Source organism: Vigna unguiculata, chromosome 3 (genome assembly GCF_037176805.1).
Source record: "Vigna unguiculata cultivar grain cowpea cultivar isolate G323 ecotype 2 chromosome 3, ASM3717680v1, whole genome shotgun sequence".
Lineage (NCBI taxonomy): Eukaryota > Viridiplantae > Streptophyta > Magnoliopsida > Fabales > Fabaceae > Vigna > Vigna unguiculata.
In genome coordinates, this window is record NC_140794.1 from 7,416,137 (window position 1) to 7,431,325 (window position 15,189).

At 33.3% G+C, this 15,189-nt stretch overlaps 2 protein-coding genes across 9 annotated transcripts; both read right to left on the minus strand.

The window, feature by feature from the left end:
- Window positions 1-386: 386 nt before the first annotated feature.
- Window positions 387-7,278, minus strand: LOC114178092 (uncharacterized). 7 transcript variants are annotated; one of them, XM_085671617.1, is made up of 4 exons: window positions 5,395-5,516; window positions 5,061-5,311; window positions 703-753; window positions 387-619 (listed from the first exon to the last, which is right to left on the minus strand). In XM_085671617.1, exons 1-3 carry the CDS (start codon window positions 5,428-5,430, stop codon window positions 717-719), a joined length of 324 nt encoding a protein of 107 aa, XP_085527743.1. In that variant the 5' UTR covers window positions 5,431-5,516; the 3' UTR covers window positions 387-619; window positions 703-716. The 7 variants fall into 7 exon arrangements, 3 of the variants coding, with proteins under 3 accessions (XP_085527743.1, XP_085527744.1, XP_085527742.1); XM_085671618.1 differs by having other exon boundaries at window positions 387-649; window positions 701-753; XR_003603263.2 differs by lacking the exon at window positions 5,395-5,516 and adding an exon at window positions 6,957-7,278 and having other exon boundaries at window positions 387-753.
- Window positions 7,279-8,949: 1,671 nt separating this feature from the next.
- LOC114178091 (protein neprosin-like) lies at window positions 8,950-12,349 on the minus strand. Of its 2 annotated transcripts, XM_028063794.2 has the most exons (8): window positions 12,061-12,349; window positions 11,808-11,984; window positions 11,252-11,338; window positions 10,894-11,154; window positions 10,626-10,790; window positions 10,460-10,513; window positions 10,195-10,341; window positions 8,950-9,588 (listed from the first exon to the last, which is right to left on the minus strand). In XM_028063794.2, exons 2-8 carry the CDS (start codon window positions 11,970-11,972, stop codon window positions 9,214-9,216), a joined length of 1,254 nt encoding a protein of 417 aa, XP_027919595.1. In that variant the 5' UTR covers window positions 11,973-11,984; window positions 12,061-12,349; the 3' UTR covers window positions 8,950-9,213. The 2 variants fall into 2 exon arrangements, with proteins under 2 accessions (XP_027919595.1, XP_027919596.1); XM_028063795.2 differs by having other exon boundaries at window positions 11,808-12,330.
- Between the last annotated feature and the right edge of the window lie 2,840 nt (window positions 12,350-15,189).

Consider the following 15,189-nt stretch of genomic DNA (forward strand, 5'->3'; position numbering starts at 1 on the left):
CAGTTAGCCATGATGTATGACATCTATTTTTCTTCACCATGCAGAAGTATCCATAACATCTTAATAGTTTACAAACTTCAAAAGTTAAAAATTACTACGTTTTTTCCTGCAAAATGTCCTAATAATAATATTGGGGAGGAGACAAAAATAAAAGGAAAGAACATTTGTCCCCTCATTTTTCCACCCATTCAAATTTCTCAATTAAATGCGATATATACACACAAACACACTCAGACATGTATCGAACCAAACACAGTAAAGAATACTGCACATGAATTGTGATACTATTTATTTTATTCTTTAGCTTCGGAGCAAATTAGCCTGTATATAATATATATACTCAAGAAAAGAAGCATAAAAAAAAAGGTTAAATTTTGAGAAATATGTGATGAGAAAATGTATGTACTATATATATATTTACTAAACAAAGTTCAGTTTTGAATTTATATCACAACACCCCTTCAAGGGCACCTTAAAATTATCTTACCACTCACAAATCACTTTTTACAAGGGTATACAATGTGAAGAGATGAATCAATCAACTACAATAATCTAAGTGTATGCTTTTATACAATGGGGACAGCTTGAACACTGCTAAAGTCCTTGGTGTCATCGTATTCTGAAAAAGAAAAGAACAGAAAAAGATTTCACCATCTATTATCAACTAGACAATTGAGCAATTGAGGATCTCTCGTGTCGTACCAAACGAAGTCTCGTTACATCACTTCATACACATAATTAGCAGGCAATTTCCTATCAAAAGAGCATAAAGCGTGGTAAGTAGAGATACAATGAAGAGTCTAAGGATGATAACTTGCAGCAGATGATCTCAGAATTTGGACGAACAACAAACCAATGTCCTACTTGTATCTCTCATAATCTAAATTCCCAAAAGAACATCAAAATTTCATCGAGGAACCAATGGTACAGGAAATTTAAGAAGGATTTCCTAATATATAAAACTCAATTTGTAGCATGTCTAAAGTTCCGACTTCTCAAATTTTGCTTAACTACTGGAGTAATCACAAGAACTTACACCTATTGAGTAATCAACAAGGCGAACACACTGCTGATTATTTGATAAAATTTTAACCATAAAACAGCAGTTCTTCTGATAATATTGGGAATACAGTCAAGGAAATGGTATTCTGTGGATTTCTAAATAAACCTATTAGCTAACTTTTGGTTCACTGGAATCTTTTATGATGGAAAGAAAATGAATGCATTTCTCACTCCTCTTATTATCTTTGGTATGGTCAGGAAAATAATCATTCCGAAAGTAGACTCGCAATTGGTGATCCTGTCTGTGGTAGTGAGTGATGATGTTAATACACTGGCAATTGAACTGATTCCAGGAATGTAATCCCTTATTCTGAGGGAGTGATACTCAAGATAACGACCACCACGAAAAATTTCGAAAAGTGGACAAACAAAAGTCAGAGATCTTATGCCGTCACTGGATTACGGGTGCACTTTACTCAAAATATCAATCTGTCCGAGAAGGCTATAGATGAACAAGGATTGACTTTATTTGAGAATAGGAATAAATCACTGGACTGCTGATGCATTTGACTCAAATTGTTATGCTAACTTGAGCTTCATAATTAACTCAAGTACATAAAATCTAGCCGACGGATGTTAAGAATGCTAAAATGAGCCAACTTATGTGTGAAGAAATTCTTCCAGGCAGAGAGGAAATAGAACGTTTCCTCTTGCGCTTTAATGACAACATCAGGCACAGTAAAAAATCTTCCCAGATCAAACCGGACACTGCCTCCAGCCCTCTTCCGAAAATCTATGAACTAAAATCTTTCAGAGGCACAGCTCACCCCCAAGAAGAGACAACGTACATGCTAACTTAAAAACCTTCAATATAAAATGACACTACACTCTTTTCCAATAAAAGTTGTTAATTTCTACATCATTCTACAATGATAAGCTTCATCTCCTGCACACACTTCTGATGATGGAATTAGAATAAAAGTAGGTGCAACATATAGAACTATTCTTGGGTAAATTTGAATCCACAAAGTATATTTTCATGGGATCAAAGTGACATATTCCCCTCGTGAACAAACAACAAAGCAAACCTTTACTTTTTTCGCTTCTTTTCAACAAAACTTAGATGCAATTCCTTTAAGAGTTATCAGTATTGCTCTGTAATCCAAATTACGATCTGTTTGACTAAACTTATCCACAAATACTTACAAAAAAAAAAAAAAACTCCATAAATCAAAATTAGTTTATATATAAAGTAGTTTGTAACAGAAACTCACTCACATTGATTTCTCCGCACCTAATTTTAGCTTATGATTCTATTTTTTTTCATCTCCACAACTTTCTCACATTTTTTTTTGGATAAGTTTATCCCAAAATATCTCAATGCTGGTTTCACCTCGATGACATTAACACAGACTTTTACTTAACAAACTACCTAAAAGAAACACCGTAATTAAAAATAATGCCAAAAGCATATAAAAAAACCAAAGTTTGTCTTATATTTTATCTCCTCCACCAAAAAAATAGATAAAATTGTACAAACTAAAGAGAAAGTAAAATTCCTAGTTCTATGCTATTCCTAATTCCAGAGTCTAATTTTCAATTATCGAAATACAGCCAAGCGTATCCTTAGATTGCAATATGAAATTCATCAAACAGAGAAAAATACATTGCAATTGCTCAAAATCTAGAAGCAAGCCTTTGTTTAATCGAGATAAACAAATAACGTACTAATCCAAACACAGCGTAAGCGAAATTAGATACGGCGTTTGCGTGAGAATGAGTGAATGAATGAATACGAAAACAAGCGGAAGGAAATTGAAATAGAAAGAATACCTATTGAGTTGAGTCGGAGTAGGATTGGTAATAGTAGTCGAAGCGAGAAGAATCATCGTCGTCTTCGTCGGAATCAGAAGGGAAATAGGAATAGTTGAAGTGAGGAGCGCAGAAGAAGGAGTAGAGACAGAGAGCGAGTTGATGCAAAGGGAAACAGCAAACCAGATCCAGAATCTGGTCACTGCTCAGAGGCTCCGCAATGCATTCCCACGCTTCCGCTGACGCACGTGCCACCGCCAACACCACCATGCTGTTCCACACCATTTCGGATCCTTGTTATTCCCTTCCCTTTCCTCACTCTCACCATCACAATCAATCCATCACCACCACCACCGTCACCATCATCATCCAAATTTGACCTACCTAATCTCTAACTTCTGATTTCATCCTCTGATTTTATTCTTCGCGTTTCTTCCATGGAGTTGTTGACTAGTCTCAATGGTGACACTTTATTAAACAATGTAGATTCTAATAATTGTTTAGTATTATAGTTAGTTAAGTTTAACAAAAGAAGAGGGATTTTTTTTTTTAAATCATATAATATATATTTTTATACATTTTAATAAAAAGTGCATTTTTTTTAATGTTCACGCGGTGGTTGTATAATTATATTTGTATACAATTAATCATAGAACATTTGTTCGGGCTAATAAAATAAATTAATTACCAAAACATAAATAATAGCTATTACACGAAAAAAGTTCTATAGATATTTATATTTTAGAGTACAAATAATTCTATGAAATTTTACGTTTAAGTCTATCATGAGAAATCTATCACTTTATTTTATTTTATGATATATATATATATATATATATATATATATATATATATATATATATATATATTACACCTGTATATATTTTTTTTCTAAAGTATATTTTCATCGTAATTGATCCGAGATACAATGTGTGAATGTACACGTTTCAATGTTGGAAGGTATAAAAAACTTATTGAAGGAGACTTCAAGGACTTTCTTAACACAGCTGAAGTAAGCCTTTGTCATTCATCCTAATAAAACCAAAATTACCAATTTTACTAATTAAAATTAAGAAAATACATGGCAATAATTTAGCTCTCAACTTCTCATTTTTTAATTACTAATTATTATAAGTACAACTAAACTTATTTTATCTTACATTAATCTAATATTTAAGAAAAATTAAAATTTAAATAACTTTGTATTTACTATAATTTTAATTTGTGCCCTCAAATATTTTTGTACGAATGATTATTTTAATATTTGAAACTAATATATTTTATAGTTATAATATGTAGGAGAGTTCCATAACTTGTTTAAGAAAATAAAATCTTATATTACTTGGATCAATTACTTCTTAATGTTATTAAATATTAATAGTTTTGTTTTAGTAATATGATAAGATAAGATAAGATATGTTAATAAATTGTTTGGTTCAATGATATTATGCAGTATTTGTTGTTGTTTATTTTATTGTAAATGGATTTTTTTTTTTTTACTTTAAACGAACTTAATTTGAAGATAACATTATACAATAATTACTTATTCAAGTTTAAATTTTCTCAGAAATTCAGATATTTTGAAGTAAGATTCTGTTAATCATTTTAGTATATTAAATACTTACAAATCTTATAATTTATAGTATTTGTAGTTTAAAAGTGTTGGATAAAAATAATGGTGGCTATGATCATTCATCAGTTGCTATAGATGATAAGGTGTAAATCATACAACATGACTTGTTATCCAATACATAATAACAATAAAAGTTATTTGTTTAATCGAAGTATAATTTTTACATTAATTATAAAACATAACATAACATTTATTAATATTTATTAACATGGGATCAACATGACTTGTTATCCCATGTTCTCATTTTATTCATCACAAGTTTATGACAATTTGCCAACACATCCAATGATCTTTTTTTGACCAAATTTTCTATGGACCAGGTTTTCTCTGAAGCTACTGCAATTTTATAAATAGAAGAGTCATACACGACAACAGTACGCTCATCCCTCTTCTGTTAAAATTTCGTGAAACAGAAGACATAATCATCACTTCCAAAGCTTGTCAATTGCTTAAATGATTAAAGATCATTGACAACAGAAAACAATCTACATTCGTAATACCAGAAACAATTTCTACCTAGGTTACAGCATTTAGAAATGTGAATTTCAAATTGAATAAAATATATAAAGCTTAATAACTGTAAACAATAAATAATAGGCCAAAAAATACTTACTTGAGCTTTGCCACTGAGTTCTCCACCACAGCATAATTGAATAAAAAGCCAATAGAAGGGCAGTACCAGCCATTATTACAGCCCACCCAATCAGATCTCGACCCAATATCACAATCAACCAGGATCCCCAAATTATAAGCACCAAAATTGGAGAAACAACAACAATCCATGCAGAAAGATTCAGGAAACCGCAGAGCAAATGGAGTTGAGGACCTTGCAAGATATTTGGCCATTTTCGAGCAAAGATCCAACTGCAAATAGAAAGAAATGAATAACAATATATGCAAAGAAGCCCGAAATAGTGTCAAAAGGCAGCCATGAGACCTAGCACAACCTTATGTGTTAGGTTCAACAATCCAACTGCTATCATTGTGGATTCATCAAATATTGTAAAATTAATTGTTATAATTATAGAAACATGGAGCAGAATAGGCTTTAATAAAGAGTTGTTTTGAGTTGTACCTATTTGTAGCCTAGGGTCTAGATGAGCATTTACTTGTTTTCAACTCTTCTCTCTCTTTCATCGTATCTCATACTAGCACAAGCTCCCTAAAATATATTTTCTTTCATTTTATTTCTCTCAATTATAAAAATTCATCGATAACTACCAACATAAGCTATGAATTGCTAAACAATATCAAAAACTCATAAAAAGTAGACAGAAATTTTCTTTTCTTTTTTTGCTTTGCTTCACTATACTAACTAATTATTGTCCAGCACAACAAAAATGAGTTAATATTTATTTCTTTCTACCCAAAAATGCCACAAATGATAAGGAATTCCTTTTTGCTAATATAGAAACAATATACAAACACGAAAAAATTCTGCTCCAATCAGCTTGAACATAATTTCACCCCAACTTTTATGAGACATCCTTTTCTTCTTAGGTTCACAAATTTTCAAGGTGTGTTCATATTAATTAGAGAAGTGCAACTTTCTGTAATGAGTGTAACATTACTACTGAATATCTCAATGAACTATAGCCAGCTCGTTAGTAACTAACTTTAGTTACAACTGTCTACAATTTTGTCTCTAATTCATAGGAATCCCATGGTTATATATATATATATATATATATATATATATATATATATAGTTGGATCCGCATCATTGCAAGTTTGAGTTCATTTTTAGCTCAACCGTGAAACCTAGATGCCTCTGAGTGCATCATCCATTAACACCTTTCTCTGCTAAGGAATCTTCTCCAGTGTTGTTGTTGGCAGTTATATTTTCTAACTCTATTTCCAAAAAACAAGAATATAAGAATTGGTTGATTTTGTGCTGGTAAGTTGAACCAACAATCAAAGGCCACATCACGTTCCAATTAATCCATTACTTACACCAAAATTCCTCACACCTGAAGATAGCAGACCATACCTCAAGAGCCTATATCTAATGGGAGTAAAAGATCAGTTGCTTATTTCTTGGTTACAATCTTGATTACTCAAAATATGCTTCCTACAATTTTTGGATCAGTGTTCTCAAAGGCCGATGGCAAAACATGGAGAAGGAAAAAAATTTCTGGCACATAAACACTATTACGGCATATGGCACCACCATAACAAGCCTCCCTTCAGAAATTGCATATGGCAATTGACAAAAGTTCTGCCAGAATATTCGAAAATGACAACATTTAGCAGCATTGAATCAGATGCAACAAATCATGGCAATTATGAGATAAAAATTCAACCCTAATTTCACCTTCACCTGAACACAAAGGCCAAACAATTTTGTCCAGAACTTCAAACCATGATGCTTTAAGATCAAACAATTTCTGAGTATCTTCTATGAATCAAACCCTATTTGTCACTATCACAGCAATTTGTGATACAATTTAACCCAAGGAGTGACTCAACGAATTTAAAAGCCAACTGAAAAGTATGAATCTATTGTTACCTTGCTTAGCAATAGACTTGATCCAAGGCCAATAAAGTGATACCTAGTCCTACCGCAAGAGGCTTGTCTTGAAAATTTCCAAAAGAAAACTACAAATATGGTAAATGTAGTAAAATCCACTTGTCTTCCGGAAACACCACCACAAGCCAGTATTGCACAAAACCTTCTCTCGGGTTTTGAATACCGAGTTCAACAATACCAACCTTGTCCCAAATGATCGCAAGAGTCATTGCAGAGGCCTCAGATTTCTTGGTGGTCATAGACATACTCTATTCGGTACCAACTCTTTTTCACATTTGGTCATGATGTTTCTAGTTGTCACAATGATTTAAATCAAAGGTTAGGCAGAGTCACACATACAATGATATTGCATTACTTTCCCAAGGATTCCTAAAAGCTTAAATTTTTCGTTGAAAACTTATGATGGCTTTATATCTAAGTATCTAAAATTCCCCCACACAACATCCATTGAGCTTGACTTTGAAGCACATAAAATTATATGACGGTCTTGCCAAAATTAAACATTTTTTAAAAAAATGAGGGTGGAAGAATGAACTATTGTCATGGATGCTCTAATATCATATTAGAGATCAAAACCCACAGGTTAAAGCAACTTGGTAATCACTGCATTTTCTAGCTTCTTTTGCCAGCAATAGCTGGTAAAGAAGGACTACAAACCCTCCTGATTTGTACTCTATCCCTGATAAATTAAAATTTTATAGATAGAGAAAAAAATAATAATTAAATCTAATGTGAGTATTCCTAGGTAGCCTAATGGTATTCAGATCCCTAAAAAGGTGACTGAAAGGGTAGCATAATGTATGAGCTTGCATCATTATGGCGTTTGAGGGAGGTCTGATATACACACAACACAACCTTACTTCAACCAGCAGGAGATGTTTCCTTGACTACACCATGACTGCCACAATGCGATGCAGCCACCTTATGGTTGTGCTAAGGCTTACCTCCAAAAAGAAGCAAGTAGTCCAATGAAATTTGGTAACTGAAACTAAAAAATATGAGAGTATTCTAAACGGAAGTCTTATAATGTAGGATAATGTCTAACCCAACTCTACAAAACCAACTTGTGAGGTGAGGGTGGTTTCCCATTTACATACTCTTTTCAAATTTTATCTCTAGCCGAAATGAGACTAAGAATTTTCCCAATACATCCCCTCACCCTCAGCATTATTGATCTTGGTATGTGAATAATATGATGGGTGACCCTTCTAATGGAACTATGATAGATTCTAATTACATCCTAGAATATGGATTTAGGCATAATTCAACCTCACAAAACTAGCTTCTGAAGTGTCTTCCAATTATATACACACACACATATATATACTTGGAAGATAAACAGCACATATGGAGAAAGGCCTCTAATAATGGAATTAAATATCCCATCTGGTAAACCTTCAAAAATTAAAAAGCAAGAATCCATGCTTACCTTGGAGGAAGTAGCAGCTTGAGAGACACATATTTGGGAAATTAATTTTTAATAACTCACATGAGTCACCCAGCAAAATGCACATATTTGTTACATCAACAGACACAATTTTTAAATGACATTCGTCCAATATTAATACAAACAACATATATGGAATATAAAGGTATGTTTAGTCTCAAATTCATTATATTTCATTAAAAATATACCATAAACCATGCCGTTATAACTTCAGATTTCTAACCCTGTTACTTAAGATTCCAACAGACATACTAAAATTATAAACCTAATACATGGGACTATAGATTTCATGAGAATTTCAGTTTCATTCAGGTAGTCCCTTTTTCTACAAAGGAAACAAAGAGAAATTCAATTAATCACCTACTTTAGCCCAAAACATTGATAGATAAAAAATATTATTTTCTAAGTATATCACGTTGAAGATTTAAAGGTTAGACATATCATTTAAACTTGGCATCCATGCCCCATGTAATACCTCTACGGTAAACACTAGCCGTAACAACGTTGCCAACATGCATCTTCCCGTGGATTCCAACAAAATTACTTAAAAGAATTGCAAAGCATTCAATACAAGGAAGCAACAAGCTCGTAAGGCCCCAGTGATTTCCCACGAAAAAAAATTACAAACGGCCGGCTCTCACAATTCAAGATTGGAACCGAACTGCCACTACAGAAAAGGGTATACAAGATGGTAGGAGAGAAGAGAAGAGCTTTAATACTAGGATTGAATGATACAATAGGCTGCAACTTTTCCTTTTTTCATTTTTTTTTTCACCACATCATTACTCATTAACAATTAGGGTTTTTACCAGGGCCACCATAGTAAAAGTAGTGACCCCAATCCCCATTACTGCCTGTTTGAACATCATAGCAGTTTGATTGCTCAGTGAAGGTGCCAAGGCCTTTGGGTGCCTTGAGATTGTTGGAGCTATCAACCACTTGAATATTTCTGAAGTAACTTGCTTTGCCAAACCCCTCTTCAGGAAAATGGCCACTTCCCATTTGAGTTGAAGTGTGTTGACCATCAGGCTCAGAATTAACAACTTCACCTCCCCACTCTATCATGGAAGCACTGTCAACCAAATATGAGAAGAGGAAAGAAGGCCAATACCCCAACACATAGTCATTCCCAAATTGCATCCACCAGTGTCCCTCTTTTGGATCCTACAAGAACAGAGAAGATAACTAGTTAATAACAGTAACAAAGTTCATGTCTTTAATGAGCATGTTGTTTAGCTCAAACATTAGCAGAGGGAATTTTGTACTATATTAGTCATGATGATGGCTTAAAATACATGTACTGTGTGCTGGCATTTATAGGCATGAGTATGTGAGCATCTCATGACTTTTTTTAAGGTTTCTGAGGTTGAATTGTTAACACTGTCCCATCACACTACAATTGGGGTCCATATGCAACTCTAGATCAAAAGAAGTTGGGAAGAGATACCAGGGATCTGTGCTACAATAAAGAAGATTCTAATGATTCTAGGTAAAAAAGCTTTTACTAGCTAGTTAATTAGTGAGAAATAGTAAAACTCAAGATTATTATACTGGTTATGAATTATCAAACACTTGCATATGGTATTTTACACATGTCATGTTTCTTACGGTCGGTTGAAAGATGTTATATTTCCAACAATCCAAGCACTAGAGACATTACAACGGTCCACAAGTCAAAAAACATCTTGTTGGAAGAATGATGAAATTCATGATGCTCAAAGATTGTTTCTTTCTGTTCATTAATGAGTAGAAAAACTCCTGGGAATTTACCTTCCAGATAAGTATACTGATATCATACTGAGAGTTTCGGTATCCAGAAACTGGGGTAATAGTTGCACCCATTGCTATTTCACTATTCACTTGAATAAACCCCGAGCAGAGAAGATTGTAGCAGCCAGTTGCTTGATATGCATCACTCTATAAAATGCAGAAAGTGAGTTTTAGACAAAAAAAAAAACACACACTATTCTTTCACTAACAAGAAAAATAGAAAGCCACATAGTTCAACATATAAGTTCAAAAGGTAGAAGCTTACAGTCCAGTAGGTGAATAACCGTGTGTTGTTGTCACCATATAAATCTGGGCTAACCTGTTATCAAGAACAAAGTGTCATTGCAATTTACAAGTATAACTCAGAGTTAAAAACAGAAAAGATGCTTAGTTTGTACATTCAGACTAAATGAATAGTGTGATTTTTCTACCTGCCAGCCAGCTTCAATGCTATTGAGATCTTGACCAAATGAGCCTCCTAATATCCACAGCTGAGACAAACTGAACTCGTTAGGTTTTTGTATCTTGGGTTCCCACACATTTATAGTGGCTTTGGCTCCATAATACTTGTCTCCTTCAACATATGCTATTGCATGCTGGTAAAAACGAAAAACAAACCACAAAAACACAGTTAAGAATTAGACCAAGGCTACAACAAAAAAACTGATAACACAAGAAGGAACTCAAAACAGTTCTTACCTGATGACCACTCTGGTTAATTAGATCAGGCTCTGCAGACCTAGGCTTAGGAATTGCTCTGTGCTTCTTCCTACCATACCTTCTCACTGAACTTGCTCTCAGAACATCCTCCTCTTTTGTTCTTCTGACGGGTATTGTGTCCTCAGGGCATCTACCATTCGCATGCCACGCCTGACTAATGGGGATATGAACTTTTGCTTTGGGATTTTCAGATACCTTGTTCTCATCAAAAAGCCCTTCAGGGTGGAAAGAAGGTCTTGTCTGTTAAATCAAAGCATGGTATTGGTGAGCAAATACTCATAAAAAAGAAGAAACACAATGAACAAGAAGCATAGATCTTGAGTTGAAGAAAGTGGACCTGAATCTTGTGATCTTTGAGGAATGGATGATCAAATGCTGGCTGCTTCGAAACAGGCACACAGTCTATCGTATCCCCATCTGGACTCTGCAACACATGAAAAATCATGTCAGAAGAAAAAGAAAAGCAAATCATTACGTACTTCTTTCTCTCAGTACTTTCTAGTTACTGCTTCAAAATTTAATCAATAATTCCATCGAAAGGGCTAGGGCTATAATTTTCCTTTTCAACAAAATAGGAGAAAAAAAATAGTTTGTTTAAGAAATCAGCACACACACATAAAGATCTACATTTCACATAACAGAGAGAGAAGAACCCACAAAATAAACATAGCAGAAATAGAAATAGCAGCTCGCAAGAAAGGATATTTTAACCGAAAGTGTTTGAAAGGTAAAGAATCATTTCATTAACATCCCACCTACAACAACCAAAGACCAAACCAAAAAAGTAATCTTTTTTATTGGGTGCCAAACAGATTAAAACAAGAAGAAACACCCAAATGGGGTGGATTAAGAACATCTCAAAACACAAAAATAAGAAAGAGAAAGAGAGAAACCTGAATGGTCTTAACAGGAGACTTGTTCAAGCGATTCAAGTGCTTAGCAACCTCAAGCTTCTGCCTTGAAACACTGAGTCTAGCAGCAGAAGATAGGGAGAAAAAAACGCCCCACAAACAGAAAAGAAGGAGAATAGTGACACCACAACCACCACTAGAACCCATCACAACACAACCCTTCAAAAAAATGCAGTCATAACATTTGTAATTCCAATCACACTCTAGCAACGAAACTAACAAATCCTTCACTTACCTTACTGTTGTGAACTGAAATGGCAGCCACATAGTGGCGAATTCAGCATAAATGAGGCATAGCTGAAGCAGCTAGGGTTTCCAAGTGAGAGTTCAAGGAAACTAGGGTTAGTACTGCGAAAATTGAAAGAAGAAATAACGAAGAGAAGAAGAAAAAAGAAGGGTTTCTGATTTTGTTTCTGTTTCTCTCTCTCAAGCTCGGATTGTACGTTGAAGAGGGTAAAGGATTGGTGAAGATTAAAACCCTACTCTGCCCCCTTCTCTTTGCTCAACCTCTGTCAACTATATCAACTAAAATATAATATAAAATATAATCAAATATAAAAAAATTAAATTAAATTCCTTCTTTTTCTCTCTCTACGTATGAGAGAGAATAAAGACGAATAATGTGCGTAATGAAAAAAAAACTTTAACCTATTTTTATTACCCTTGGACCAGCTACGACTCACTTTTCAACCCTCCTTCGCCATTAGTAAAACTTAGCAAATTTTTCTTATAATAAATTAAATTCGCCGAATAAAAAATAAGAGTCAAATCATTTAAATATTCCATGTGTATAAATAATACCTAATATATATTAAAAAATATCACTAGAATATATAAAAATTAAAAAAAAAAACGTTGTCGCTGAGACATTGGTTGAGAAAGTCAATAATGTAATAGTGACTTGTTTAAAAGTGTGGATTTTGACGTTTAAATAGAATTTTTCGCATTCTTTTGGCTACGGGATCATTTAGTTCCCGTGAATATTGTTTTTCGAAAGTTTAAAAAGTAAAAACTAACCAAACCAACATTTAAACGTCATGTGCAGAAAAATCTGAAAACCTTGTTAGCATCTGACAACTACTTCAAATCCAGTGGCTGATTAAACAGGAGAAAAAGAAAAGCAAATCATTACGCACTTCTTTCTCTCAGTACTTTCTAGCTACTGCTTCAAAATTTAATCAATAATTGCATCAAAAGGGCTAGGGCTATAACATCAAAAGGGCTAGGGCTATAATTTTCCTTTTCAACAACATAGGAGAAAAAAAATAGTTTGTTTAAGAAATCAGCACACCCACATAAAGATCTACATTTCACATAACAGAGAGAGAAGAACCCACAAAATAAACATAGCAGAAATAGAAATAGCAATGAAAACACCATGTGCAGAAAAATCTGAAAACCTTGTTAGCATCTGACAACTACTTCAAATCCAGTGGCTGATTAAACAGGAGAAAAAGAAAAGCAAATCATTACGCACTTCTTTCTCTCAGTACTTTCTAGCTACTGCTTCAAAATTTAATCAATAATTGCATCGAAAGGGCTAGGGCTATAATTTTCCTTTTCAACAACATAGGAGAAAAAAAATAGTTTGTTTAAGAAATCAGCACACCCACATAAAGATCTACATTTCACATAACACAACCACCACTAGAACCCATCACAACACAACCCTTCAAAAAAATGCAGTCTCAACCTTAAAAAGTTGACACCCTAAGAAGCTTTGAAGAGTGAAGTTTCCCCCTTTCACCTTCTTCAGGCACAAAAAATTGCAATGTGGAGAACTACCAACTAGCCCAACCTCACCCCACTTTCTCACTTTCTATGAAGGCAAAGGGGCACCCACTAAACAGCCACACACACAACACATCTCACACTAAGCTAATCCTCTTTTGTTTTATTCCTCTTTCTTCAAATCACCCTTTTCTCTCTCCTTCCACTTTCCATCATCCTCATAATATTATATATCTTATTAACTATTCACATTCATTATTCACTCATTAAATAGTTAAACAAAAACCGTCACTTTCTAGTTCCCTCTTTCTTGTCATTTTCCTCTCTCACTTCTGTTACATAGCACTATATTCGCCTTCTTCTCGCTCTTCTCCACAAAAACAAAAAAAAGGCTCATTTTTTGACTACTTTTTATAATAATAAAAATGGGTTTGATGTTTGCACGGGGAAAAACAAAAAGGGTGGCAAAGGAATAGGAAAAAAAAATAAAAATGAATTGTGGGTCTGTGTGTTCGTAATTTTCATGAATGTGTGCAGTGTCCTCACGCTAGTTTTTGTCATTTAGATAGCCACTGATGTGAAATTGCGAATTGTCAAGTGAGAGTGTGTGTGTGCAGAACTCAATGCCTTTACCGTTTTATCTTTGCATTTCAAACACCAACACGAAAATAAAAATTAAAAATACCCAAAGAAAATAAAATATTAATTTACTTCTTCCGCCTCTAAAAAGTATGTCATTATATCTCTTCTTTGTACTTGAATTAAATTTAAGTTTTAATACATTTTTTTCTTAATATGCTACAAGTTTATTTAATATGATTTTTTTTCTTTAATTTTTTTTTATTTTAAAATAATTAATATGATTTCTTTTTGGTGTTGACATTTCAGAAGTAATTACGTGTTAATGACTAAAAATTCAGAATAAAGTATATTGATTATTTTTAAATAAAATAAAAAATAAAAAAATAAACTTCTCAAATATTATAGCAAAAAAAATATTAAGCCTAATTAAAATTTGATCAACGACACACATTTAATTCTAAACAGATAACTTGCAAAATGTGACCACAAAGAGTTTTTTCTTTTTTAAGTCCTAAAACAGATTTCACTTTTGAGGCTGAAATTTTCTTTCTTTCTCCTTTCTTTTGCAACGAACGAGACTGAAAACTTTGCTTTTAAACGTAAAAAGAGCAACTTTTGTCCCGTGTTCTGACTGAGACTATCCGTTACTCTCTATTTTTATTCAAACTATTTTTTTACTTATAAAAACATTATTCTTCTTTTCAAAATCTAACTAAGAAATAAAGTTCAATTATAATGCAGAATAATAATAATATTATTATTCTGAATGTGTTGGGTTTGAAAGAAATAATTAGTGTGGTTAATTTGTTGACCCATCCATTGACTGCAATAAGTAACCACTCTTGGTGTTCCATGAAGAAAGAAAAGAGAGGATAATGTGTGAATGAATAATAATTGATGATTTGATGAATGAAGAAGTGGGTCCATTTGAGAGTGAAAATAAAAGATACATTATGTTTAATGATTCAAAGGGAATCCGATGAAAAAATAAAATAATTTTGGTGATAGTGCTGCATGCACATAACATAATAATTATGCAAATCTCTGAGAG